The sequence below is a fragment of the Histoplasma capsulatum genome (assembly GCF_000150115.1).
Source record: "Histoplasma capsulatum G186AR genomic scaffold supercont2.5, whole genome shotgun sequence".
NCBI classification, from domain to species: domain Eukaryota; kingdom Fungi; phylum Ascomycota; class Eurotiomycetes; order Onygenales; family Ajellomycetaceae; genus Histoplasma; species Histoplasma capsulatum.
The window spans coordinates 1,332,293-1,357,053 of NW_025544805.1; the positions used below are offsets into that span (position 1 = coordinate 1,332,293).

Sequence of the window (24,761 nt, forward strand, 5' to 3'; positions counted from 1 at the left end):
CATTAAGTAAAATTGGTAACTATCAAGCTCAACCCTGTCTCCTGTTGTCTTGCAACACCCCGCGTTTGGGACCTCCTTCTCCCATGTGCGGTTGAGACGGCTTCTTCTCAAACCTTTGATGCCAGGGCTGGCTGACTATCACATAGGTAATTTATTTGCTCGCTCCACATTTGTTCTCACCCACCTAAATATGCTACAGAACATGAAAAGTGCCAACAGTGCTCTGCTTTACCACCCTTTCTCCACAAGGAAATGGCAAACTCACTCTTAGCAAATAAACTCAAAATCGCCAGATGTGACGAGAAATTTCCCTCCCTTGTCGACTCATTTGCTAGCGCCTCTAGTTTGCTCACTCTGCCGATTCCACAGGTGATATCTGCTGTCATAAAAGTCTGGGCAAATATAATCAGAACGAGGGCTTGGTTTGGCACGCTTGGCCAAGGTATTAGTGAGTATCGATTTGTTGGCGATTTCTACTTTTGAGGCGGCTGGTGCTTCGAGCAGGATGGCAAGCAAATTGGGAGGCCAAGAGATATTATTATCCAAAACCTCATTGCTGCACTAATTTTCTTCACCTTGCACATCACAAATGGCACAAAAGCCACGCAGCCATGAGACGGCTCTAACTGGATGCCAACTCGTCCACAGGATTCGAGATCTTGCAGCGAGCGCTTGAATATTTGGACTTGAGCCTATCCTCTGGCATTGATGATTGACAATGATGCATCTACGAAAAGCTGTCATCATGGCTTTCACAAAGTGGCTCTGTAACTTGTGATAGGATTCCCCCCATGGCACCAAGCATCCAACGCGATTGGATTGTGACCATATCAAGGTGAACCCGAAAACCAACCAAAGTGATGCAAGACAACTACCACAAGGTCCGCAGCTACCACAACGAGAAAATCCATCCCATGTCATCGTTGTTGCTCCAACAAAAAAAAAAAAAAAAAAAAAAAAGGAAAATGCTTTTAGTGGCCGCTGTCAACATCCCTTGGAGCCTAGCTCTTCCGCGGACGAACTCAGCTCACCCCCTGATACCTCAGGTTGTTTCAGCTTGGACCCCATCTATACAACACATTTCAAAACGCTGGATGGTGTCAAGACAGGTAGGTTCATGTCGAAAGTTGCCCTCCATTCTCTAGTAATTTGGATCGATAGGTAGTTTGATGCCCTTGCCAACAGCATGAACTATTGTCCTTTTATTTTTTACCTGACCGAGTGAGAAACTGACCCAAAGGCCCTGCTCATTTGTGATGTCTGCTGTCCGTCTCTCCCTTTGTGCTCGGGATGAGGAAGAATTGGACTCCGCCGCTCTGGTATCTAATCTACAACACTCACCTAACATAGCTCACCCAGCAATCACTACCCCAAGATCACAGTATATGAACAATACTTTCATCTCCTTGATATTCAAGGTGTAACATCTATCATAGCAATCCCTGGAATATCATCAAACAGGCCATTAACCCATTGAAACCCCATTGATGTACCTGGACTCCATCTGTGGGCAATCATCCCCCACCAACTTCGCATCGTTGAGTGTTCCAAATCCAATAACTACACCCAACGCACTGTCGCCTCCAGCTAGCATGTGGCATATACCTCGTCCGGATCCCGGGGCTGATCTCCCCTGCCGGTGCAGTCAACGGAGCCTCCGTCCACTGTATCGATGAATCCATGGAAGCCAATCCTGTAAATCCAAGGGCTGACGAAGCCGAGGACAGTTATATTATGTGAGATGCGCAAGAGGTTTTGGCGAACGAGCGACGACTACAGCGGCAGTGGGCGCAGAGCCGCTGTTTCGGTGTTTCAAAAAAGTGGTTATTGATAGTGTACTTTCTATATTCCCGTTCTTCTATTATCCCGCAATCCTCTCCCTATTTTCTTGTCCGGGAGCATATGTTGTTCGAACAGGGTCCAATTTGCGCAAGGAAAAACACTACCAACCCTTGAATCGCTCTTGCTGAGAATCTCTGAGACGCCGCTAGCTCTCAATTGTGCGAAGCGATTTCTTGCTGCCTTTACACATTGGGGTGGGACGCTTTGCTCGTGATTTTTTTTTTAAAAAAATTTTCTTTTTCAGTCTGAAGTTCTGAGGAAGTGAGACAGATGCTGGTCAGGCAGCTTGATAAGAAAGGATAGTTGCTCCAGATATAGTTCGTTTTGGTTATTCATTGGGTCTGGTTGATCCGGCCTGGAACGAGTTCCCCCTTCCTCCGGTCGCATAATACATAAAATTTGACTGGAGGCAGAGAACAAGGATATGCAAACCGCGAAGGGGATGGCCTGGGGCGAAGATATCTAGCACTTTCGGGTGGAACATATCCTCCCGTCCCGGTTGCACAGAATAAAAGAGGACTTACCCAGGTAGACCCTTGAGCCCAGCAATCCAGAACAACAGCATGCCCTTCCGTTCCATTACTTAGAAGAAGTTAGATCGGGGCGAGGACAAGCAAGACCCCACTGAACTAAGAGGCGAAGTTAGTATTACTACGAGGGATGGGACGCAGAACCATATATCAAATGAAGGGACCCAGAATCAGATATTTGAAGAGAATAATAACCTGGGATATTCTTAAAATGGGAAGAGTTTTGATTTGTAGATCAAACCAACAAAGGGTCTCCCGCCTCCGCAGATTGAAGGGCCAAGGTTGCTGGAACCGAGTCCATATGGGTACTTGACCGCCCGATATTGAATTGAGATGTAGCTTTACTCTATTCCCTAGACTCCTCCCTCTCGACAACAGATTTCCTGTCGTCGTAGCCAATGTGTAGCAGGATTAAAGTAAACAAATCTCAGGGTCCGGTGCTTTGGCATTGATGGCCAAGAGTTAATCCTCCAGAACGACCAGAAGGAGTTTTAGGGAAAAGTGCGCCAAACCCTAGGCTACGCTACCTGCATCAAATTACATGACTTGAATAGTGGCCTTATAGAAAAGAGAGCTGACTGTGAGGATCAAACGTCGTTAGGGAAGCATGGAAAATGAAGCCCAATACAGAGATCGTCTTTGTCAGTGCATCGATAAGAGCCCCTGCAAAGGCACCCACATGTTGCCTACAGATAGTATTTTTGCAAAGAACACCATATATAAAACCTTTTTATTCACAGCAAAAAAATGCAGTAATATGTTCTTGTAGTTCATTAATTATCAAAACAAAAAGGAGAAAGAGGATCATAAGAAAATCTTTTCTGTCCTTTCTTTGCAACTCCTGGCAACCAAAATTCAACCAAATTGGGTTGAATGAGATGACATGACAACCACAATCAATGAGCACCACCACATATAGTATATATATTAGCAATCTATATATACTATATATACATCAAGCACAGTGATATCTAGAATAAACAAACTAAGCATATTATACTTATGAGTATGTACTGCAAGTTATAACCCGGAATATATGGACTCACCACTATCATTATTCCTGCTACATAGAAAATATATACCTGAAATGTATATCCCTCTTTTCGTTTCTTCTCTTTCTCTTTCTTCCTTAGTCACTAGTTACTAGAAGCATATACTTTATACTTACTATTTACTTACTCTTATTTATAATATCATCTATTTTAACTATCTTCTTATTCGTTCCTCGCACTATCTTCACAGTTTCCAATGGCTTTTGACATCATTGCCAAGCAGCCACCGCCACAGCCACTGTCATCATCATATTTTCAGAGCAATTAGAAATAGGATATAACCTACATCGCAAGCTGCCTCCGGGGGAGGGTTAAATGTGTTCCTGTTCAAAAGCAATTGGTCCGGGGGAGGGCATTTTCCTCATCTGTCTTTGCTTTCATCTTCGAGATGCGGATCTAGAGGATGAACACACGGAAAGGGCCCCAAAAAATCATCTTTGATATCTTCATGATAAGGGGAAAAAAAACTTTTCATATGATGGAATCTCATAAACTTCTTAGCACTCATCATTCATGAACAGTACGTCATCAATTGGCATCACAACTGTGCGATATTGCGTTAGCAGGACATCACTGTTCATTGACATCCTTCGTGAACCGTCTCCGGAGTTCAACCGAACGCTCCGGTGAACAACACCCAGACCTTAACTTTTCATCGTCCTACTGCTCCATCCATATTTGTTGTGCCATCAAAACAGAGGACAAAGTAGTCGAAAAGTGCCGCCCACTTTCTGCGTTTTTACAAGCAACATGGCCGAGAACAACATGACTCCCGAGGCATCCGCTGCTCTGCCTGGAACCCCACAAGATGCCGACAACGACGAAACTCCTCTTCTCTTGTCCAACTTTACCGGTGCAGGTGGCAGCTTTGCCGATGAGGAAAGTGGGCTATCTACCACGTTGTCCAATTCCAGGTCTGCTTCCGGCTCTGGAGATTCCGTAGACACCCCAGGTCCCGAGCGCTGCCTCGCCCCCAACAGCTTGATAGCCATCCTCCTGACCATCTTGCTAGTCCTGCTTGTGTTTGTGCTATATCTTCTCCTGAGGTGGATTAACTATCGCTCCGTTGGGGCTTGGTGTTAACATGTAGGTGGTATGGTGGTTGCTTATCTCCCTCAGCGTGCAATATACCTCAGGTGTTTTGTATATTTATTTTGGCCCCTCGTCCCGGATATTGATATGTCAACAAATTTTGACTTGGAATTGATTGCATCAGAAAATTAAAAGCGAGACGCCATTGCCGAGTTTTCTATCAGACGATGCGCAAGCTATTTTCGACAGACTTTTCGCAGTGCAGGGGGTTTCTAAAGTGAACGTCCACTGGTTACATGTTAGCTAAGTGTGTTTGTTTATACACCCCTCCACATCAACTTATACTAATGGTAGGCGCTGCAAATGGAAATTCGTTATACGCACAGTCATATACCTTATATTATGTGTGCTGGCCACAAGTTCGTTCGTGATGCATGGAAAGGGGCAATAAATCTCTTCTTATGGTTTGTAGATGATTTTGGTACATTATGTCACTTTCCTTCCCGTCTCTTGGTTCCGAGATATCATATCCCCATTGGTTAATACATAGTTCCAGACAGATAGATAGGAAATCGACGACGACATCGGCGTAACAAGAAGGGGATTCGCTATGGTTCCTCGCAGCATGTTGGATATTTTTTCTGCAATTCGGGGTTGAGAGGTATAGGTTGTGTACAGCACATGAGTCCCGTGAATTGGTCGTATGTGCAAGCATGTCAATATCGGGATGTCAAGTAGTGAATTGAAAAAAAAAAAATTCCATTTCGCCCCTGATAATATCAGGCATTAGGTTTCTGGCTTGCAAGCCACTGAGCCATGTCCGATTTATTTGTAGAGTGCACCTGAGGGTTTGCATTATACATCATATTGAAACGAGCATGTTGGTGTTGGTGCGAAATTGTTCAAAGAGAGCGGTTGATGTAAGGATGTGCGTTTTCACCATGTGTAGTAGCTCATTGCAACTTGCTCAATTTGTGGAGGAGCGAGAGGACGAAATTATGGATATATTTCGGATAGGAGTGATATATGCAGGGAGATCATAGAGCTCCGGCCTTCAGTTGGGCAAAAAAGGACATTTGATACATAATTTCAAAGGCTTTCAAAAAGCATACGAGTATCAAGGAGCAACGGAGTTGTTATACTATCATCAGTCGATAAGGAAAATCAAGTCCCACGAGGAGGGAAAAGAAGGAAACGGACTGAACGCATCGATGTAAGCCTCATGAATCCACAGCCACTCCTATATGAACCTATTTTGAGAAAATACCAAACGACGAGCAATCAGTCCGTCTCAGGCCCCACAACACCAAAGCAGGTTGACCTATCGGGCTTGGACGAAATTTCCTATTTGCTGGTGAGGGACCCAGGGACATGTTGGAAATGCCCCTTTGAAATGCTCCTTTTGTGCATCCATATACGTCAGCAGAACGCGCCAGAACTTCAAGGCTTGGAATATTCCAAACGTGGGGAAACAAATTCCGTGACGTAGGGTGGTTGTGCCTGTGTGTGTGACGATGTGTAATGCGCCGAGAGTGATAAGACCTACAGCGGAAATGGCCGTTTGTTTGCGTGTTATCGTGCAATTGCCCGGTATCTTAAATGTGTTATTCATCTTTCTTATATATTTGCTTTTCATTTTCCGATTTATCGTGCAACAAGGGAATATGTAAAATGGCGTATTCATGTAGTTGAAATTTTCCACGCGAGGTCTTCTCGGATCTTTCCTTCCACCGTATCTCTCACAGATTGTTCAAGGGTTTGGCAGGCTTTTGCACCATCCATATCAACATCACCATCTCCCATTATTCTACCTGGGCCTCCAATACAGACAGACTGGGCTAGTTCATGAACTTTGTCCCAGGTATCCAGGTCAAATTCACCCTCACTTTCATTAAATAGTAGATGTCCCTTAGACGAAAATGATAGGACATGTAATGACTTCGCAATTTTGATGTGGTAATTTGAGGGATTGTCTACCAACTCGCCGGTCCGGGATACTGCGATCAATACAGAAGTGTATATCATAGAGAGTGGGATTGCAGCAGAGAGCAATGCAAGAAGAGCCGTATGAAGCAGCGAAGGTAAAATCGGAAGACACTTCATAGCATAAAGTTAGCAAGGAAGGGCCAACAAGGAGAGGAGCAGCAGGAGACCGAGTCTCCGAGAGGTAAAACTGGAAAATGCTTTGGCGCTTTGCGCTGCTCGTTGCACTCACCGATCCACCCCGTTCCGTAACTTTCCCGTCAGCCCACTTATTTTTCAAAACCACCAGAGTGATTACGATTCCTGCCCTAGGCATGGACTTTTCCCGCAATAATATAACGCGACTCAGGACACCACGCAAAATGCCTTCGACATATCTCTCGCCAACCCCGCTAACACCTACGCCTGGCTTAACGAGTATTTCTATTGTTGCTTCCTCTGGCCTTTGGGAGTCGCGGCGGCCAGATTCAATAGGGCCATTTACTGACCCCAGTATCTGGTCTCCGGTGGGGGATGTGTACGATGCCGAACCGTCAGGGAAGCGGAGTGGCGTGAGCGAGGCATCAAGGCTTAGCATTGGATTTAAGAGAAGAGGTTGGCAACGGATATTAGTTAGTGGGAGGGAATCTGATTATTGGTACGAATACCTTTTTATGGTGTATTATGAAATAAACATGTAATTGTTTGCTGATACCAAGAAACTGATGCTATGGAAGTTGCATTTTTGGAATTTTTGCCAGGTAGACGGAGGATAGATATCCCGGGTTCCGAAGTTCACTCGGCTTGCTACAAATCATTCACACCAACTTGAACACAATCAGGACGTTCAAGGTCTCGTTTTTCAGAGTTCTCTTTCTCAACTCACGGTGGTGGTTGCATTAATGTGCAATCTGGCTCATGAAGCTCAGTTCTATCCAGCGGCAGTACCTCTTGGCCAACGCCTCTTTATCACGACATTCTACAGGATGACGTCGATAGAGGCTCTAAACCCATTGCCCGCGGTTACACAGTTCGAAGCTGGGTCCACACAAACCATGGCCACCCTGCTAAGATACGTGTCACAATATACGTCGATCCTACACTGAGCATGTATTAGCGATATTGTATACCGTGTGTTTCAGATGGGGATTACCCGAAAACTTAGAGACTTCCGGCTCGAATGCAGGTCATGTGCTACCTTGCCTGCGTTGTGCGACAGGACGACAATTGGAGTGAGCAGAGCATGGCCAATACACATGCTTGCGTCGGTTCGGCAGCTTCGGGTGCTGCCTGTGTTGTGATAGTCGGGCCCGGTGCTAACCACAACCATGATGAAAGCCAAGGCACCTGTCGACACATAGCGTGCCCTGGACACAGCTTGCTGGTGACAGTGATCATCCGTAGGTGATTGTGGGGGTTTGACAATCATGATCAGCATCTGTCGCCCATCAGCGACTTGCTTTAACCATCACTGGCAGGAGTTAGTTAACTAACCGTTATTATTACTTAATGGCAAAAGGAAGAAAACTCCGGATTATATCATGATAAGACAGCCACACCTACATGGATCAGTTCATTATTGAAGCAGCGGCCGTGGAACTGTTACAGGGCCAATAAAGAAAGCCTTGTAACATGAATACAGGAAGTTTGCGGTTTCTCCGTCAAATATTTCCGTGAATTCTCTTTCATTCGCACATACTCATTTCCACAGAGGAAACAGAAATGGTGGGAAATGGGGAAGAATGTTCAACAAGAAACTTTTGAAGTGTGTTGTCAATTCCAAACCGGTCTTTAGGCCTTCAACAGCTGCAGCTGAGCAGCCTATAACAGCCAAGACTGCCAACCCCGCTCAACAAAGAATGGCCAGAACTTCTCCGGCAACCCCACGGCCAAGCAGACAGGGTCATGGCGGAGAATTTGTCGAGCGGAATGCAGCAAGGAGAGGTTTCGCTCATTTATTCTTCTTTCCGAGTGGATATGGGGCATCCAATCGACCAATAGCTGGTTTGGGCTGTCGATGCTGTATCCAGTTCTTATTTCCATCCGTCTGGCCACAGCAGGAGAGTGTGGGGAAACCCAGCAAAAATTTCCTAGATTCTTAGGTGTGTGACAAAACATGGTCTCGTCATAATTGTGGCAGTGAAATCCATGGCTAGTTCCGAGCATTCGTTCAAATTGGAACTTTTCGTTGAATCCTGATCAGACCCACATACTGCTAAATGGGAGAAGTGGAGAAACCAGCGTGAGCGGAACCTTTATATAGTATCCCCGCAAGCGTACTCTACACTCTTTTCTATTACTTCAACTTTACTACTTCTCTATATACATTTTGCTTAGAGCTCTTTTTCAAATCATCCCAACTACGACCGTTACCGTGACTATATTCCAAGGAGCTGCTCGTCGAGGCCTTTTGCTCCCTTGTTAAATCGTACCTCCTATTGAATGGGCATAGAGACCTCTCCGCCAGATGTCGAGGAATCGACAGAGCCACCAATACGTTCTTCTATTCATGAAGGCCATCAACAGCACCCGGGATCAACCCTAAACCAATCGCCTTCCACCGACCGCCATACAGGAGAAGCAGAAGAAGTCTCTAAGTGTCCAAGCACAGCTGTTTCCCTTAACCACTCAGTTTATTCGACCCTTGATCAACTTCAAAAGCATCAAGAAATCTGTGAATACGCCTACTCTTACCCCATTTCGGAAGTCTTTCGTGCCGTGGGAGTTGATTTGCAGTAAGTTACTCACATAATGGTGTCCAAATTTATGACCTAATATCGGAGGGCTGATAGTTATTCTATTAGACATGGACTCAGTAGTACCGAAGCGGCATATCGCCTTGAGCGCGATGGACTTAACAAGGTTAAGGGAACACAGGGGGTTTCCCTGTGGAAAATTCTGTTAAGACAGGTGTCAAACAGTCTGACTTTAGTACGAAAAGGCATTTATTTCCCGAGTCGACTATTCGCCAGCCAACTGGTTAATATGGATCGATAACATCAATGTTAACTCTGGTGCGATGATATGCAGGTACTCGTCATAACCATGGCATTATCTTTTGGGATTAATGACTATATAGAAGGTTCCGTTATAACTGCTGTCATCCTTCTCAATATTGTTGTTGGGTAAGTCGTTTTCTCACTCGCCACTTCATAGATACCCATTATAACATGAGGCTAAAATTATAACCCTTGAGTACAGTTTTGCCCAGGATTATCGTGCAGAAAAAACGATCCTTTCGCTACAAGCCCTTTCTGCACCAGTGTGTAAAGTCATCCGCGACGGCCGAATCAAGTCTGTGAAAGCTGAGACACTCGTCATAGGTGATGTCGTCCAACTTGTAGTCGGAGATATGATTCCAGCGGATTTGAGACTGTTTGACGGTGTGAATGCCTCCACCGATGAATCCCTCCTTACAGGCGAATCGCTGCCTATTTCCAAAACCCCCCACGTTGTTTTCCCTACTCGTGAAATGGCAGTAGGGGATCGGACGAATATGGCCTATTCTGGAAGTACGATGACTCGGGGTCGTGCGGCTGGGATTGTGACCGCAACCGCAATGGAAACCGAGGTTGGTAAGATTGCACAGCTGTTACGCCAGCAGGGGCCAAAAAGTGTTACGGGTTCAAACATAGTCCTACGAACATTAAATAGAGTGAAGAACACCTTGGTTCACATCCTGGGTTTGGTGGGAACACCACTCCAAGTCAAGCTCAGCAAATTCGCATTATTGCTCTTCGCTCTCGCAATTATGTTGACTATAATTGTTTTTTCTGCCAATAAATGGGATGTACATGGCGAAGTATTGATATACGGTATTTGTGTTGCCGTTTCCGTCATCCCCGAGTCACTTATTGCAGTCCTCACCATAACTGTCGCTGTTGGTACAAAGGCGATGGCCAAAGGCAACGTGATAGTTAGAAAACTACAGGCACTTGAAGCTGTGGGCGGAGTCACAAACATTTGCTCAGACAAGACCGGTACACTTACTCAAGGTCGAATGGTTGCGCGGAAAGCCTGGGTTCCGGGCGCTGGAACCCTGACTGTCCACGATACGACCAACCCCTTCGATCCTCGAAGTGGATTTGTTCAAATGGATGGCACAGATATTGATACCGATCATGTTGGCAAGAATCCCAACTTCACCACGTTTCTCAAGGCTGTAGCGCTGTGCAATTTGTCGTCTGTCTATAACCCCAATGACAAAAACTCAATCGATAACCAGTCAGCTACGGATGCTGGCGATGATTGGGGTGCCGTTGGAGAGCCTACAGAAATCGCTCTTCATGTTCTTGCCCTCCGGTTCAACTCCGGAAAACTGGCGTTACTTCAAGGCAATCGGCGGAGGCAGCTGGCAGAGTTTCCTTTCGATTCAGCAATAAAACGAATGACAGTCGTCTATCAAGATTCCAAGTCCAAGTGTGCTCGGGCATTTTCTAAGGGCGCAGCCGAATCCATGTTGCCATTATTGAGTTCTTCGGACAAAACGAAGTCGGAGATTCGCTACGCTGTGGATAGCATGGCAGGGGAAGGGCTTCGAGTCCTGTGTGTGGCGCACAAGATTATCCCCGAAAACGAGTTGGGTCAACTATCCCAACGCGAATCTACAGAACAAGACCTCCAGTTCGTTGGGCTCGTTGGGCTCTACGATCCTCCTCGTGTGGAAACTCCCGGCGCGGTTAGGAAATGCCATATGGCTGGTATTACCGTCCACATGCTTACAGGCGACCACATCAAGACAGCCACGGCTATTGCCTATGAAGTTGGTATCCTTGGGAATATGATACCGTCCGCTCAAGCTAGCACTGTAGTCATGAGTGCCGAGCAATTTGACAAGCTCTCTGATGCGGAGATCGATGCTATTGAGGCGCTACCCCTCGTGATCGCAAGGTGTAGTCCAGCCACCAAAGTCCGTATGGTGGAGGCGATGCACCGAAGAAATGCTTTCTGTGTCATGACTGGCGATGGAGTAAATGATTCCCCAGCCCTCAAGCATGCTGATGTCGGCATTGCTATGGGAAAAAATGGAAGCGATGTGGCCAAAGAAGCTGCCGACATGGTTCTCACGGATGATGATTTTGCATCTGTCGTGAAAGCTGTCGAAGAAGGACGTCGCTTATTCGACAATATCCAGAAGGTAGAAAGATAAAAACAACTCTTATAATTTTTCCCACATGCGAAATAATTCCATTGGCAGTTTCCCGCTAACTTCACAACCAATAATAGTTTCTTATGCACTTACTGATTTCCAACATTGCCCAAGTGATATTGCTCTTGTTGGCATTGGCCTTCAAAGACGCAGATAGGAACTCCGTTTTCCCTCTTGCTCCCATACAAATTTTGTGGGCGAACTTAGTCACCTCATCATTCCTCGCCTTGGGGCTAGGTCTAGAAGAAAGCCAACCAGATATCATGTATCGACCTCCCCATGACCTGCAAGTCGGAGTCTTCACACGCGAACTAATCATGGATAAAATGATATACGGCACATTCATGGGATCTCTTTGCCTCTTAGCGTTCGTAGCAGTCGTATATGGCGCTGGGGGCGCTAATCTTGGAGATTCCTGCAACCAGGAATGGAACCAGACATGCGAAGTTGTATTCCGCGCGCGTGCCACCACCTATGCAACAATAACGTTCCTCCTCCTCGTCACCGCCTGGGAAGTCAAGCACTTCTGCCGCTCTCTGTTCAATCTCGACCCCGCACGCTACACTGGCCCTTTCTCCATCTTCCCTAGCCTATGGCAGAACCGTTTCCTCTTCTGGGCTGTCTTCGCTGGAGCCATCCTCTTGTTCCCCGTTATTTATTTGCCTGTGGTGAATAAGTCAGTCTTCAAACACTCGGGGATCACGTGGGAATGGGGCATAGTGTTTGGTGCTGTGGCCGTGTATCTTGGATTAGTAGAGAGCTGGAAGGCGATAAAACGCGCCTTTGGCATCGGGGGCGCGAGCATCAAGGTGCTGACTTTGGAGGAGGCGGAGATCAGAGTAGGGATGTTCCCAGTTGAAGTGCCTAATTTTCCGTCCCGAAGCGAGACCGCAGAAAAGTAACTGGTTGGTGAGAGCTAACCCCCATTGATAGCGAAAAGTGATTGGATAGAAGGGGGAAATATGTGCTCGGGGGAACAAAACGAAAGAAAATAATGAAAAACGGGAATGGTGTTGTTGAAACCTAAATTGAGTCGTTCCTCGTAAGTTATACTGACTTATGTACTACTGATGATGTCACTCATTTATTTATTCCCATCCTCATTCCTGGTTTGAATTGAGCGAGATATGATTCCACGTTCTATTGCTCGCTTCCATTTTCTCTCACTATATGGACAAAACACATGAGAGAAATTACCTAGCAGGAGCTTTTGCATGGCTATTTTTTTTTTTTTTTTTTTTTTTTCGATTCTCACATGTTTTGCCATAGTTAAGCTGGCCAATGTGTCTCTTTCATTACCTTCTTTTCATTTAACCATTCTTTTGAAATATCTGAATAGTGAGGGGTTGAATTCGACTTCATCCATCACTTTCGCGTCTTATAGGACCTCTTTTTTCCCAAAAAAGAGAAGAAAAATAGGAGGGAAGAGAGAAATTAAAACGGAATTCCGTACTGTCCTTGGATTCTAACTTGGGAACACTTCGTAGTTTCTGATATTCGGAGAGCAAAATTTCCCCACCGTCCCAAGTCGTGTTCAACACACGCTGTTTGTTTCCTTGGTGCATAGGTAGTTAGGAATCCTGTAATTCGTTTATATCACAACATATTAAGTATGTTTCAAACGGTTTTCTTCATATCATTAAAAAACCCCAGGCTAGGGAGGGAAGCTTTCGCGTCTGGTAGCTAAATATTTTTTACGTTGCAGAAGTAAGGAGCACGAAGCGATTAAAACTTTTTGGGCGTCCCTGCGAACTGTAGCTCATGGAGCGGATAGTCGCTGGAAACACAAAATCATTCACTGTATCTCTGATCTGAGGCGAAAAAGATAGCTAATTTCAATAGTGTAATCTGGGATTTCTCTGTTTTAAAGTGATAAAATAACTCTCTATGAGATAAACATATACCGGTAAGTGGAGGGTCCCTTTCACCTTTACCTGATCATTTTCTTGTTCTGGTTTTCCCTGTCTTCGTAAATACGCAAATATGACATCTATCCTAAGTCGTCAAGTGTAATGAAACTCTCAGTCATTCCTCCCAAAAGAAGAAAAAAAAATAAACATAAAAATAATAATGGAAGACATAACAATCATAACAATGGGTACAGACAATATCTATTTAGCCATATTGATTAATTGGCAAGAGAACAGCTTTCATCGCGTTGGGGAATCGCAATATTCTTTCTCTCCACCTCGTCACTGTCATCATCCTCATGACTCAGGCTTCCATACCCTGTATCTACGCTCTTTAAGCTTTCACGGCGGTCATCTTTAGTTTTATTTTCCGTCTCTCCCGATTCTTCGTCGACATCGGTCCTGCCAGGGTGGAGTTCGGTAACGATGTTTGTATCTTGAGTTTTGTCTTTGCTGTGCGTTGCTCTGTGACGATGGCCTTCCCATCTGGTTTCTTCTACTTCAATATGAATGCCAGCTCGTTGGCAGGCATCGATGCATCCCTTGACAGCTTTTTCCACCAATTCCATGTCAAATCCGGAGGAAATCGGGTTATAAGCATTGCGAACCCAATAAATGAGACCTTGGGCGATACGGGAGAGGTTTGGAATAGGCAGAGTAGAGCCGTTAGTGCTAGACTCTGCTTCATAACGCTGGGTTGAGGAGGTGGTGTCTGAGGCGGATGAGCACATGGAGGAAGATAAGGAAGACTCCAAAAGCAGATGTTGTTCGGCTGCTACGACATGTAAAAGGTGGTAGAGGGAGGCGAACCCCAGGAGTGTAAGCTCAACGGGATCGATCGGAAGAACATTGAATAGTTCAATTGCGTTGCGAATCGTGAGTTGGGGCGTGGATGAATCTCCACCCACCTGCCCTTTCAGTATCGCAGCAATCATGGCGCACCGAACAGCAATAGATATTTCCGCCCGCGCTGACGGTGGGACTGACGAATCAAGGAAATTTGTACTGCTGATGGCTGGCTGGCTTTTGGGTCGCGGAAGGGCAGCAAGGACGGTGTTAATATTTGTCACTCTGTCTTCACCAAAGAAAACGGCCTTGATTACAGCCGCTCGTGTATAAGCAGCTGAGGCGAGCGGTGCAACATTTGACGCTAGATTGAGGTTGAGTTCGAAGACTTCTCTGAGTTTCTGCTCGGGTGGGAAGGCATCAAAATCAAGACAATGGATCAATGCATTCTGAAGAGCTCTACTAGACCACCACGCCGCAAGAGCATCGAGAGGCGAGCGTACTGCAGTGTCTTCAACGACAATATCTAACATAGCGTCTTCACCATAAGTAGCTTCTTGGGTATATCTGTTCCATGCCATGTTGGATGCACGTTGCGTTATTGCATCGGTCATAACATCATCCGAATCCGCTTCGAGAAGAGTGACAAGATGTTCTGGAAGCGCATCTTCGTGGTCCTTGGGTAGATTCTTTAATAGATTTCTTGCTATATCCCATTGATATCTGGCCAGGAGGGAGCCAATGTGGTTTGAGAGTCTAAAAGCCCACGAGCCTGGAGAACCCACTCTCCAAAGTAAAATGCGGCAATGGAGGGCTTTCAACATCACCCGTGCTGGAGTTCTTGGCAACGTGCCGGAGGCGAAAATAGTTAGAACCATCCGGCTCTTGCTGACTTCCGGGTCACCTCCAGTTAGTTGAGCATCAATGGCTATATCCCATGCTTTAGCCCTTGCTTTTTCATCGTCCTCGGTAATTCCTGTGAGCCAGGAATACAGCTTTGATCCAAGAAGACAGCTTAGGACATACTCCAAGCAACGCCACGATACTGCAAACCATTCAGGGAAGAATGTGTGCCTCGGTACCCAGACAGTCTGGATACTTGTGAGCCACGCCTCTTGCCGGAATTCAATTGGTGAGACACCGGCAGTGCTTCTCGACCCCGCGGGGGACTTAGTCGGATGCTTTGCTCGCCTTGGGGCTGAATTAAATAGGTAAGCAAAGACAGCACAAGCGGCTCCCACCACAACCACTGAAGTTAATGCGAAATGAGACAGAGCTCTAATTTGCCACGACGTCGCCGTCAAGCCGCCGAAATACATTTGAAGGAAGCGGGAGATGTCTCCAGGAAATTGCAGAGGAATACCAAGTAACCCCTTTTTGGAGGACTCTGATTTTGATTGGTTTTCGAAGCCACCGACTATCATTAGAGCAGCAAGCGTCCCAAGCATAAATTTGTTGGGAAGGGTCATTCGTCGACCGCCTGATGATGCATAATTTGTATTTGTATTTGATGGTTGATTGAGAGATTCTGCATAGTGTTGCTGGGGTCCAGTCGCTCGCATACGTTTGAAATACTCAGGGACTTTGATAAGCCCTTCGGGCGGATGAAACGAGTTGGGGGAACTTTCAGGAAAAATGTCTTCGGCTTGTGAGAAGACGTCTGGGGAGGATCCCTGTCTAGAGTCAGGGGAAGAGGTGTAGGCACCAGCCGTTGACGCGGAGCCGGAAGCATTCGTGAAGTTTGTTAAATTTTGTTCTTGAACTTTATCTAATTGTCGAAGGCGATTTTTCAGGCCGACATTCTCCTCCTCCAAGCGTTTGTTCCGTTGTTCCAAATGACGAATATATTCGGTGGCTTTGGCCAAAATAGAAGCCTTGTTGAGTTTGTTAGAGGACGATACAATCTCATCATCATCGCCCATTCCCTGACCGGATATTCCATTTTTCTGCTTGGCTAGAGCTCGAAGAGACGGTACACTGTCTCGTAATTCGGCAATTTTGTCATTGAGGTTGGCACGGTATCGCTTTTCGATTACGTTGTGGGATCGTTTCTTCGAATGTAAAGCTTTTGAACCGGATAGCATATCATCTTCCGCAGAGAAGCGACGAGGATCCGCTACCTCCGCCTTCCGCTTCCTGTCTGTTGGTAAAAGAGGAATTAATGAAGTGGAGGAAGAGGTCCTCTTCCTTTCTGATGTGTTCCTATGTGCGTGGTCTGCGGGGGAAGGTATTTCTGGCACAGAGTTATTCCGATGCCCGTTGGCTAACTCAGGACCAAACGTCGAATCAAGAGAGTCAGAAGGGGCAGGAGAGATATCCGATAGAAGTGGTGGTTCCTGCGGTGAAATGGTGTCACAGTTTGAAGAGCCAGCCGTAAATGTGAACGGGGTGTTGACTGGTAAAAGATCGAACGTCTTTGGTACCATAGTCTTATGTATATTAGATAATTCTTCATCGATGTTCGAAGGCATATTGAAAAGATCCGCATGAGCTGATATATCATCAGATTCGAGCTCGTCCCATCGCATCCATTGGGACCAATCAGCAGTTGAGTTTTCTGGAGGTGTATTGTAGGAGGCGGTATCGGTCGATGGGCTCTTTATAGCCATTCGGGGAGACAATAATGGAGATTTCGAGTCGCGCTGGATCGCTGGGAAAGCCATGGTAATAATGATTTACCCCCACCTGTTACATGAACACCTGAAGAGCCGCAGAATCAGGAAAATTATAAACTCCCTTTCCTCTTCGTCCCCTTTATTTTCTTTGAAAACGAATAAGGGAAGGGCAAGGCGCAAATAAACGAGGCACCCGAATTTGTCTCGGTTGCTCAAGGGGGAAAAGTGCAGAAACGAATGTGAGCCCAATGGGAGTTGACAAAAAGTTGAAAATGTCAGGGGATACTATTAGTGGCAATTGATGACAGAACCGAATGCACACCCAGCCCGTGTTGGAATCTGCGTTTACTGCGCATGTATCTGGCTCCCAAGACGAGGCTTGTCATAAAAAAGATGATGATTGACGGAAGAGGGCCGAAGAGGCAGGGCCAGAACCGCCAAAGCCAGAACCGTTGGAACCGTCGGTGTTATCTGGCTAAATCAATGAAAGCCTTGAAAGATTTTACTTGTTGGATAAGCCAGCAATGTAGTAGCGGTCAACTTCGCAGAAAACAGGCCTGAGATGCCGCGTGTGGTTTTGGAGAGCCAAGGTTCGAGCGCAGTCACAATAAACACGATTCGGAGCAGGAGGCATTCGTGAACAGTGTGGGGATGATCCCATACGAATAAGATAGAGCATAATCATAATCAAATTGGCTTGAAACGCCAGAGCTCTCCAGGGCTAAGCCACCAATCCACGTGAGCGGCCAAGCTCGTGCTCATTCCCGCCCGATGAGCTCCGAGTCACAAGAATGACGGCTGCAGAACTCCCGCGTTGTACCGGTCTTGCATGGATCTCGCACACCCAAGAGCCCAAGGCTCCAAAGCGCCAAAGCGCCAAAGCTCCAAAGCTCCAAAGCTCTCCGGCGCTGTACAGATAGATGTACGCATCATACGATCTCGGCTATCGCTCTTCCAGCTTTTGGAGTCGCCACTAGGCTAAAATAAGACTAGATCGTATGGAAATCTCGCTTAAAATACCACTAGTATTATTCTTCTTTTAACCTCCGAGTTGTCTGGAATATGTTCATACTTGATGGATATTTGATATTTTCCCTCTCTGCCGCTGAATGTCAACTGGATTCTAGTTATCAGGCATTCGACCATGCTCAGTGATAATTAGCTTGACAAACCAATGCGACCTTCAACCTTGGAGGAATCTCGCGATTGCATATTGGTTGCGAACTTTACTTGGAACCAGGGTTGAGTGTGTTCCCGTGCCCTCAAAACGAAAAAAAAAAAAAAAAAAGGCCAGGCCATGCTCACTGCAATTACGATAATTATCATAGGATCCAATGCTTGGACAGACATATGTGGATTTATTTCCGTCTCCATAATCCTAGGTCGCCCACTACATGCGGAGTATCTCGGGCCATCAAACTGCTGTATATAGCGGCACCTGTGTCTCGCCACAGTATGAGTCGCTCAGACTGGCCGGGTCCGGCCAATGCGTCCCGTTGTCGATTCGATACACGGTTTTCATAGGTCAATGAACCGTCGAGGCGCATTTGGTAGTTGTGACATATGACATGTTCATGCCAAACATAGATAGGGAGCATTTTTTTCGTACGGTATCATCCTGAAGGATGCTTTTATCTGGACATCTGGTCTCAGTGACGCTCCATGTGTTCGCTTGCTGTAGAAACCATATTCATCATATTGGTAATGCTACCTTTGCAAGTTTCTCACGGTCATGCGTAGTTAAGAAAAGAAATATTCAACCAATCTTAACTTTTTAGCGTGACGAGAGTGATCAGTGGACAAGTTCTCAACCATGCTTTTCATTTGTAGTCTATAGGTATCTGTTAGCAATGACGCGACTTTTATTTTTATCAATACTAGTATGCAAAAGCCTTTTACGACATACATCTCCCACATATATGCACGGCAGTCACAGCTACCAGGTTTCATATTGCTAAAATCCACTCTCGATGGACTCCATCAACGCCATAGCCGTCCTGACATTTTCCTTAGCCGCTTCAGAGGGCGGCTCATACGGCCGTCGGGGCCTCAATTTCTCCTCCGCGCCCTCAATCCCTGCCCTCTTTGCCGAGAAAATAGCAGCCGCATATTTAGTCGACGCAATCCCCGATTTGCACGGCGACTCCGCCAGCGCCGCAATTCTATGAAGCCGTAGTGCCTCTTGCACCTCCCCCCTCTTATACAAATCGTATATTCTCGAAATGGTCTTGGGGAACACATTCGCAAACGCAGCAATGCACCCCGCAGATCCCACGCTGAGGCCCCCGATCAAGAAATCCGCCTGTCCGCCGAAAACCGCAAAGGTGTCCGGCGTCAGCGACGCGCACAGCCGCGTGATTTTCCCCACACTCGCACACGTGAGCTTCACCCCGACGATATTCTCATTCTGCTTCGCGAGTGCCGTGATAAGCTCGGAATCCAGATCGACCCCGTTGCACACGCCGGGGAAGTTATATATGAGAACCGGCAGCGGTGAGTTGGTGGCGATGTCCGTGAAGAACGACTTGACCACCGACGGCGTCGTAGCCTTGCCAAAGTACGCGGGCGGCAGCACGAGGACATAATTTGCGCCCGCGTCCGCTGCGTCGCGAATATGTTCGAGTACCTGGCGGGTAGAGTGCGCGCCGACGCCGGCCATGAGGGGGAAATCAGACCCGACGGCCTCTCGCGCCGCAGCGATGAGCTGCGCGCGCTCCTCGCGGGTTAGGAGGAATGCTTCTGCATTTGTGCCCAAGATAACGAGGCCGGCTAGGCCGGATTGAGAGAGGTAGGTGTAGTATTTCTTTTGGCTGGGAAGGTCGAGGGTGTCGGTTGCGGGGTCGAAGAACGTCACAGCGGGACACCAGACACCTGAGGGCGGGATTTTGCCAACCATGGTTGCTAATAGCTGTTGTGAGCTATTCAAGATGAGAGATTGGGATAGGCGTTATGCACTGGAGCTGGCTGGATTCATGCACGAGCATATACAGTTATATCCCATCAGGGGATAATTGGTTTTCTTTTGATCTCGATTTTTTGAGCTGCCTGTGCGGGGTAAATCAGGGGAATCGGGGCCCGGTTAAATAGCTTATCGGTCGAGAATACATACCTACCCACTCCTCATGTAAACCTGCGTTAACCAAGTGCAAACTGCTTAGAAGGTGGCAAAGTTAAAGGTTGTTGTGGGATAGGACATGCTGATGTCGGAAAACTAGCTTTTTTATTCAAAGGCACACAGCTACATTGGGCATTTGCTGGAAGCCCAAATCAGAATAACATTTTATCTGATTCCATTTATCAACTAATTCTTAACTGAATGAATTTTCGGAAGCCCAACTTCTGCCTTCCCTCGCAATTAGTGGTAAATGGGAAACTGCAGAAAAGAAAAGAAAAAGAAAAAAAATCGACCTTGGCACCATTCACATTCCACCATTGCAGTGTAACTAACCGTTAATATCCTGGTCGGTAGCATAGAAAGCCCTATCCACCTCAAATCAAATCATTTACGGATAGGATTTCCACCACTCTTCCCCAAGCAACTCTTTCTATGGACCTTCCAATGTGTACGCTGGCACTTTGGTGAGCAGTACCTCACCAGGTGACATTGCGAACATGACAATAAAGCACGGCCATGTACAGACTTCTCCGCACCACACGCTTCACACCGATTCAATCTCGCTTTTGTCTCTTCGTCCAAACTATCTTTAGGATCAACGTACGGCAGGGTGAACAGAAGTGGTATCAAACCGCGAACAGCATTTTGGGAAAAGGACTCCCACTTCGGACAGTCGGGAATAAAATTTGGCGGGAAAATCCCATTACCACACGTACAAAGCACTGGCTGGCGAAAGTCGACGGATAGCGGAATTCGAGCCTTAGCTTTATACTCACAAGTAGCTTTGTGCTTCCACTCCCTGCAGCGTTCGACAAACGTGGGCAAGATGCGCTTCCATAATTTTAATTCGTCCGGTTCAATGAGCATGGTGATCGACTCGTCCTTGTCTATCTGCGTGATGAAATCACGCATTGGCTTTCCCATGTCCAGAGGTAGGGGGATAATCGCAACATCAAGAGCCAGCGTGCGGTTGGACATGTCAATGCGAACAGCGGAGCGGAAAAACAATAGCTGCAATCCGATATGCACACAATTTATCCCAAATACCTTGGTCTTCTGTCCCTGGACCCTGGCGAACGACATGTACATAGAAAACAAAGTGTCTTTGAAACATACTCTGCTATCTTGAACGGGCTTTGGACGAGTGGGATCTAAGTTAGTGCGTTGTTTGCACTCCTTCCCAGAAAACATCATCGTGACATGGGTAACCAGCCATCCAAAGTCCTTCACACGATTGGTATCCAAAATAGGCAGTCGGTTGGGATTAAGGTATGGAATGTTCCATGCCACTGGCTCCCCTCGATTGTCCAAGAAAATCGGATATATGTAATCTGGGTGGCCCTGGCGGTCTGGTTTATAAGCCCTGCGTACCATGATCTCCGCAACTGGCGGGGTTCTCGCAATCCGAATCGTGCGGCTCTTGTTCGCTCTTTGGACCGGAGCTGGAAAATTTATAACAATCTCCAAAGATTGTCTTTCTATAATCAAACACAGGGAGCAAGCCGAGATTTGGCGAAGTTCGATCATATTCTGGCGCTTCAGGCATTCCTTTGCTTCTTCAGCGAGAAAAGCAATATGAGCGGTGAATCCATCAATTATTTTCTTTTCAACGTCGATGATCGCTGTTAGTGTGACGTGATAGGAACTTGCCGGGATTTTCTCTGGCTCCTCTCCGATACTTGAGGGTTTGGATATGCGCGGAATTCCGGCGTTATTTGGGCGTTGCTTTGAAATATATACTGAGGATTCGTTCCCAAGGTCACTTGCAAAGACAATTAGTTCCACCCCTAATGTGTTCGCAAAAGCCAAGGCGGTAGTCGGCGTGTGGTAAAGCGACATTCCAACTGTCGTACTGTCTGGCTCCGCGAGCAGGATCGCTGACGGAACGACGAAAGATATGATAAGGGGGCTCTTCCCTTTCCACCCGCTATGATCCTCAACAATAGTTACGGCAAAACTGTCATTGCTGCGTTCCCCTGAGGCGATAATTCGTCCAAATCCGAGTTGCACAACTGCGAAAAGGCTCTGCCAAACCATCTGTTTTGATTGAACAAATCCGTTCATATATGGTTTTCCTAGTTTAACGCGAGGGATCTTGGTGAAAATAGAGAGTTTTGCCCTTGGGATTTCTACTGTAATAGAAACCAACTCTGGTAGTTTCTTCCAAGCACGGAAATCATTGGTTGTTCTGTCGTATTTGAGTTCTTTGGCAAATGCGGGATCGGAATACACACCAAGGATATGGAGTTGTGAGTATAGCTCGTGGAGGAAGTTCTGCCCAACCACGAGAATCTTATCTTTCTCAATCAAGGTGATCAGGGTTGAGATGGTCCTATCCCAGTCAGCGATCACGCGGCTTTTGATAAACGCAAGAAACCGGGCAAAGCTTCCCCGGTGGTAACGAATGCAGGAGTTCCTCTGGATCATTTCACGATTTGGATTGGCCAAGATCAGCTTCACGTCTTCATTCATGAACATTTTGAGGTAGATCCCGAACAGAACCAAAGCCAAATTGTCCGGCTCGAACTTGATTAAAGGGCAGCTGCTACCTTCTGGTGAATCTAACCAGATGGGTGATTGATATTTCCACAATGTTCTGTTGTACATATTTCGGGTATTGAGGCCGTGTCCCGTGGGAGATTTATGGAGATCGAGCATCAACTGCTCCTCAGAATTTGCAACGGCTGAGGCATTTGTCCAGTATTGGATTGGGAATACACCAAGCAGTATCGACAGTGTCGGGAAATGGCCCGCGAAAAGGTCCTCTAATAGTACGTCTACATCAGGCACATACTTGACCAATGACTCAGCATAGAGAGTGGATGATGCCTTCTTGCGCAGCAATGGGCTTGTAGCAATGAAGAGGTTGATTCCACCAAGGAAGTCAATGAGGTTGGACGTATCTATAACGTCGAAAGCTAAAGGAGCTACACCATTCAGCGCATAATCCTCGCCATCCAGGGAAAAAGTATCGAACTGGTAAAAACTCCGGAACAAATTTGCAGAAGTTTCTTTGGTGGCCTCCAGATGCTGCATGGTATGGCAGAAGGCGAGAGCCTCTCCTGCGAAAAAACGCACGGTCACGGATTTGTGATCACTTTTAAAAGCCTGAGACCAGGTATTGAACTGAAGTCGAGCCGTTTCGACTGCGTTCTGGGCATTGCCATGAGCCGTTTGCTCGCGATAAAACGGAGATTCCGGTTCCACCGGTGTATATGCGGTTACTAGGTGGAATCCAAGTAAGGGATCGGTGGCGTAATGAAGCAGAGAAGAGCCATTCTCCAAAGGTGCCAGTGTTGGGTTCGGGTGAACATTTGCGGCTTTGGAGCCACTGGAAGTGGTCCCATTCTTCCAGTAGCGAGCATGCAAACTGGGAATATCCTTAAGAGCTTGAACTCCGTTTGGGGCAGCAGATCGGACTCCACTCAAGTCTATCCCGCTTCCCGATGCTACAGCTTTGACATCAAGACATGTTTGGATTGCGTTTCGGAAACTAGTCGTGTAGGCGGCCTTGTCTGAGACATGTATATATGAATACCAGACATCTCTCACAAGAGCAAGAGTCTTTGAGTCACAGAATCTCAGAAAACGCCCGTACTTGGTTTTATGCCAATGCCTCAGAGAAGTTGACAAACGATACAGCTTTTTTACTTGGGATTCAAGAACGCTGAGTGACTTGTCATCAACGAACAGATGATAGTAGATATCCCACAATATTGAGACATCCACGCCTTCATTGTTATCCACAACCAGAGTAAGGAGTAAAACATTCCGGGCTATCAAGGGATCACAAATTAGCAGGCAAACAAAGACAATGAAATGAGTTGGACAAAATATCACCCACCTATAACCGCAGGCTGGCTGTCACAGCAAGTATAGTCAAGTGAACGCGGTTCTATCATGTAGCAATCGTGTCAGTGTTTGCTCAACAAATACTGTCACAAACATTGCCAGCAGCCTGGATATCACCTGATGAACTGTTCATATAGCTGGTGAACAAGATATGTCGAACATCGCCGCAACCAAGCAGCAGCAAGCTTGCAGGCTCGTCACCAGGGATATCCTGAGTCAGACAAACAGCAGGAGTGTTGCCAATGGCATGGAGGAGAGGAAACAGATTCAGCGGTACGGGAGACGCCATCTCTCAAACGCCCCTATTCTGCATATATGAAGCAGAGGGAGAAGCCCAAGAATGCTTCTGGATGCACGACGGCGTCTCAGACAATGTTATATGTTGGGCAGTGGAGGTCAGAAGGAGATCGATACAAAGTTGTTGTGCTGCGTGTTGAACGAGGAACACAATATGGCGAGCTGATAGGGGGCGGGCCCACAACACAACAACGGATCAAACCGCATACACACACACGCCTTTTAGCTGTTGCCAGGGTTGCTGGGATAGCCAGAGACAGACCCACGTCAGTCCTCTACCACCGTTTGTTAAAATTTCTTAATAACATCGAAAATCTCAGCGACGGATCTGACCAAATTTGCTTAAAATATGTCAGCTCACAATTTCTGTTGACGCTACTTTTGAGCTTGGTCTATATGAGAGCATGCGTGCTTGTCTCCCATAGCTTGCTCGTTGAGCCGGTTTACACCTGATGCTACAGTATTGATATGCGATGTGTGTGCATCACATAGAACGTGGTTATCGTGTAACTAGCTAAATTGACCATCGCACTAATGGATGCCATCTATCTCGTTGGTTTTCAGGGGTAGCTGGTGAGCAGGATAAAATACCTTTGTCCTTCACCGGAAACAAACCCAT

General features: G+C 46.6%; 9 protein-coding genes across 9 annotated transcripts; 3 read left to right on the forward strand and 6 right to left on the reverse strand.

The window, feature by feature from the left end:
- Window positions 1–791: 791 nt before the first annotated feature.
- On the forward strand, window positions 792–1,740 carry HCBG_04397 (uncharacterized protein; the record flags this gene model as incomplete). Its single annotated transcript, XM_045431446.1, has 4 exons — window positions 792–835; window positions 976–1,109; window positions 1,351–1,418; window positions 1,588–1,740. 4 exons carry the CDS (start codon window positions 792–794, stop codon window positions 1,738–1,740), a joined length of 399 nt encoding a protein of 132 aa, XP_045287999.1.
- A 2,434-nt stretch (window positions 1,741–4,174) lies between these two features.
- HCBG_04398 (uncharacterized protein) lies at window positions 4,175–4,507 on the forward strand (the record flags this gene model as incomplete). The annotated part of the gene is made up of 1 exon (XM_045431447.1): window positions 4,175–4,507. The coding sequence occupies one exon, from the start codon at window positions 4,175–4,177 to the stop codon at window positions 4,505–4,507; it is 333 nt and encodes a 110-aa protein (XP_045288000.1).
- A 1,629-nt stretch (window positions 4,508–6,136) lies between these two features.
- On the reverse strand, window positions 6,137–7,016 carry HCBG_04399 (uncharacterized protein; the record flags this gene model as incomplete). Its single annotated transcript, XM_045431448.1, has 2 exons — window positions 6,137–6,553; window positions 6,672–7,016. 2 exons carry the CDS (start codon window positions 7,014–7,016, stop codon window positions 6,137–6,139), a joined length of 762 nt encoding a protein of 253 aa, XP_045288001.1.
- A 381-nt stretch (window positions 7,017–7,397) lies between these two features.
- Window positions 7,398–7,847, reverse strand: HCBG_04400 (uncharacterized protein; the record flags this gene model as incomplete). The annotated part of the gene is made up of 2 exons (XM_045431449.1): window positions 7,398–7,520; window positions 7,572–7,847. The coding sequence occupies 2 exons, from the start codon at window positions 7,845–7,847 to the stop codon at window positions 7,398–7,400; spliced, it is 399 nt and encodes a 132-aa protein (XP_045288002.1).
- Window positions 7,848–8,860: 1,013 nt separating this feature from the next.
- Window positions 8,861–12,469, forward strand: HCBG_04401 (sodium transport ATPase; the record flags this gene model as incomplete). Its single annotated transcript, XM_045431450.1, has 5 exons — window positions 8,861–9,153; window positions 9,223–9,349; window positions 9,449–9,543; window positions 9,620–11,555; window positions 11,645–12,469. 5 exons carry the CDS (start codon window positions 8,861–8,863, stop codon window positions 12,467–12,469), a joined length of 3,276 nt encoding a protein of 1,091 aa, XP_045288003.1.
- Window positions 12,470–13,424: 955 nt separating this feature from the next.
- HCBG_04402 (uncharacterized protein) lies at window positions 13,425–16,926 on the reverse strand (the record flags this gene model as incomplete). Its single annotated transcript, XM_045431451.1, has 1 exon — window positions 13,425–16,926. The coding sequence occupies one exon, from the start codon at window positions 16,924–16,926 to the stop codon at window positions 13,696–13,698; it is 3,231 nt and encodes a 1,076-aa protein (XP_045288004.1).
- A 710-nt stretch (window positions 16,927–17,636) lies between these two features.
- Window positions 17,637–18,476, reverse strand: HCBG_04403 (uncharacterized protein; the record flags this gene model as incomplete). The annotated part of the gene is made up of 2 exons (XM_045431452.1): window positions 17,637–17,786; window positions 18,273–18,476. 2 exons carry the CDS (start codon window positions 18,474–18,476, stop codon window positions 17,637–17,639), a joined length of 354 nt encoding a protein of 117 aa, XP_045288005.1.
- A 273-nt stretch (window positions 18,477–18,749) lies between these two features.
- HCBG_04404 (dihydrodipicolinate synthetase) lies at window positions 18,750–20,085 on the reverse strand (the record flags this gene model as incomplete). Its single annotated transcript, XM_045431453.1, has 1 exon — window positions 18,750–20,085. One exon carries the CDS (start codon window positions 19,772–19,774, stop codon window positions 18,833–18,835), a length of 942 nt encoding a protein of 313 aa, XP_045288006.1.
- A 292-nt stretch (window positions 20,086–20,377) lies between these two features.
- On the reverse strand, window positions 20,378–24,134 carry HCBG_04405 (uncharacterized protein; the record flags this gene model as incomplete). The annotated part of the gene is made up of 2 exons (XM_045431454.1): window positions 20,378–23,769; window positions 23,930–24,134. The coding sequence occupies 2 exons, from the start codon at window positions 24,132–24,134 to the stop codon at window positions 20,378–20,380; spliced, it is 3,597 nt and encodes a 1,198-aa protein (XP_045288007.1).
- Window positions 24,135–24,761: the final 627 nt, after the last annotated feature.